This window comes from Arachis duranensis, chromosome 3 (genome assembly GCF_000817695.3).
Source record: "Arachis duranensis cultivar V14167 chromosome 3, aradu.V14167.gnm2.J7QH, whole genome shotgun sequence".
Lineage (NCBI taxonomy): Eukaryota > Viridiplantae > Streptophyta > Magnoliopsida > Fabales > Fabaceae > Arachis > Arachis duranensis.
This window is the reverse complement of record NC_029774.3, coordinates 31,095,307-31,096,778: the sequence shown is the minus strand read 5'-3', so window position 1 is coordinate 31,096,778 and position 1,472 is coordinate 31,095,307. Positions and strand designations below refer to the sequence as shown.

General features: G+C 27.1%; 1 protein-coding gene across 1 annotated transcript in view; it reads left to right on the top strand.

Moving 5' to 3' along the window:
- Nucleotides 1-972: 972 nt before the first annotated feature.
- The window catches only part of LOC107478513 (early nodulin-like protein 2), a 1,730-nt gene continuing 1,230 nt past the window's right edge, over nucleotides 973-1,472 (top strand). Inside the window, exon 1 of the mRNA XM_016098644.3 lies at nucleotides 973-1,289. Coding sequence (XP_015954130.1) covers nucleotides 1,121-1,289 — 169 coding nt within the window. The 5' untranslated portion in view covers nucleotides 973-1,120. The remainder of the gene's footprint in view (nucleotides 1,290-1,472) is intronic.

Sequence of the window (1,472 nt, the reverse complement as noted above, 5' to 3'; positions counted from 1 at the left end):
GGACTTCAAACTCTTAGTTGCTTTCAAACTCCTCGTTACTATCATTATTGTAATTTTTCATTCGATATTTTACTCGGCTTCAAATTGTTCGAACTTAATATACAGCTCGATGAACAACATATGTGAGCAAGTTTTAATATAGATTAAATGCTCACTTCATTAGTCACATACTTGGTTTGAAATTTGAACGAATTCATCAAACATTGATATAGAATACCAATACAAAATACACAACACACTCTTTGATATTTGAAAATCTTTCTTTTCACATATCACACATTTTAGTTCTTCAAATAAAAATGTGAAATGAATAACAATATTAAATAGATTTTCACGTACAAATTTCACTCTTTCAAATATTTGTAACAAAATCTAACTATAATAATATACTTTTAACATAACTCTATCATCCATTATATATTTTTCTACTCACACTCACAAAATTCTTTCACTGGAGTTCTGCTCTAAAAGAAAAGGATGAGGGACAAAAAAAAAAGAGAATTAACAAATATATTGCCTATATATAGACAACACAAATTAGACTCTTTTATTATTTTTTTCTAAAATAAAAAAAATCTAAAACACTTAAATTGGACCTGTTTTATAGAAATTCAAATTTTGTTCTACCAAAAAATTCTAAACATGATATGTGCTTATTTCTCCTGTTTGTATACTAGATAACAATAAAATATAAATAAATTTATTTTTAAAATGAGTAATACTATATACGTCAAAATCAACTACTAAAATTAATTATTTGTATAAAATATATATATTACAATATAAATATACATTAAAAATAAATTAAACTATACATGTAACGACTAATTTTGATGTACGAAATAATATTTTTGAATTAGCTATTACAAAGTGCCTTCATAAAAATAAAATGATTTAGTAAGTTCTCATTTGTATATTTATAATTAAATAGTATTCAAATAAGCACTTAAATCTTTCCCTTTATATTTCAATTTCCATTACAAAATCCCTTCATCACTGCTTTTTTGTCTTCAGTTTTCCCCTTATTTCTTCGCCCTCTCTCTTTCTCTCTCTCATATATAAATATATACTAAACATATCTATATCGTAGTCCTGCGCATACATACATAACTTAATCATCATGGAGTTTGTGCGACCTCTTCCCCTTTTGTTGATTCTCTTATCTGTTTTGTCGACCACCCAAGCCATCAAATTTAACGTTGGTGGAAGCGCAGGGTGGGTTCCAAACCCTTCTCAGAGTTACAATCAATGGGCTGGGAGCAACAGGTTCCAAATCAATGACACTCTAGGTGAGTTTAATTTACTCCTTTAATATAAATATATCATCACTACCTAGCTAGTATACTTCAATTCCAATCTTCATCTCGAAAGGTTAAATTTTATTGTTTGATAAAAAGAATACTTAGTATTTAAATAGTTATATATTTCAAGTCTCGGTTGCAGAAAATCAAATTTTTATTCCATAATCAGTG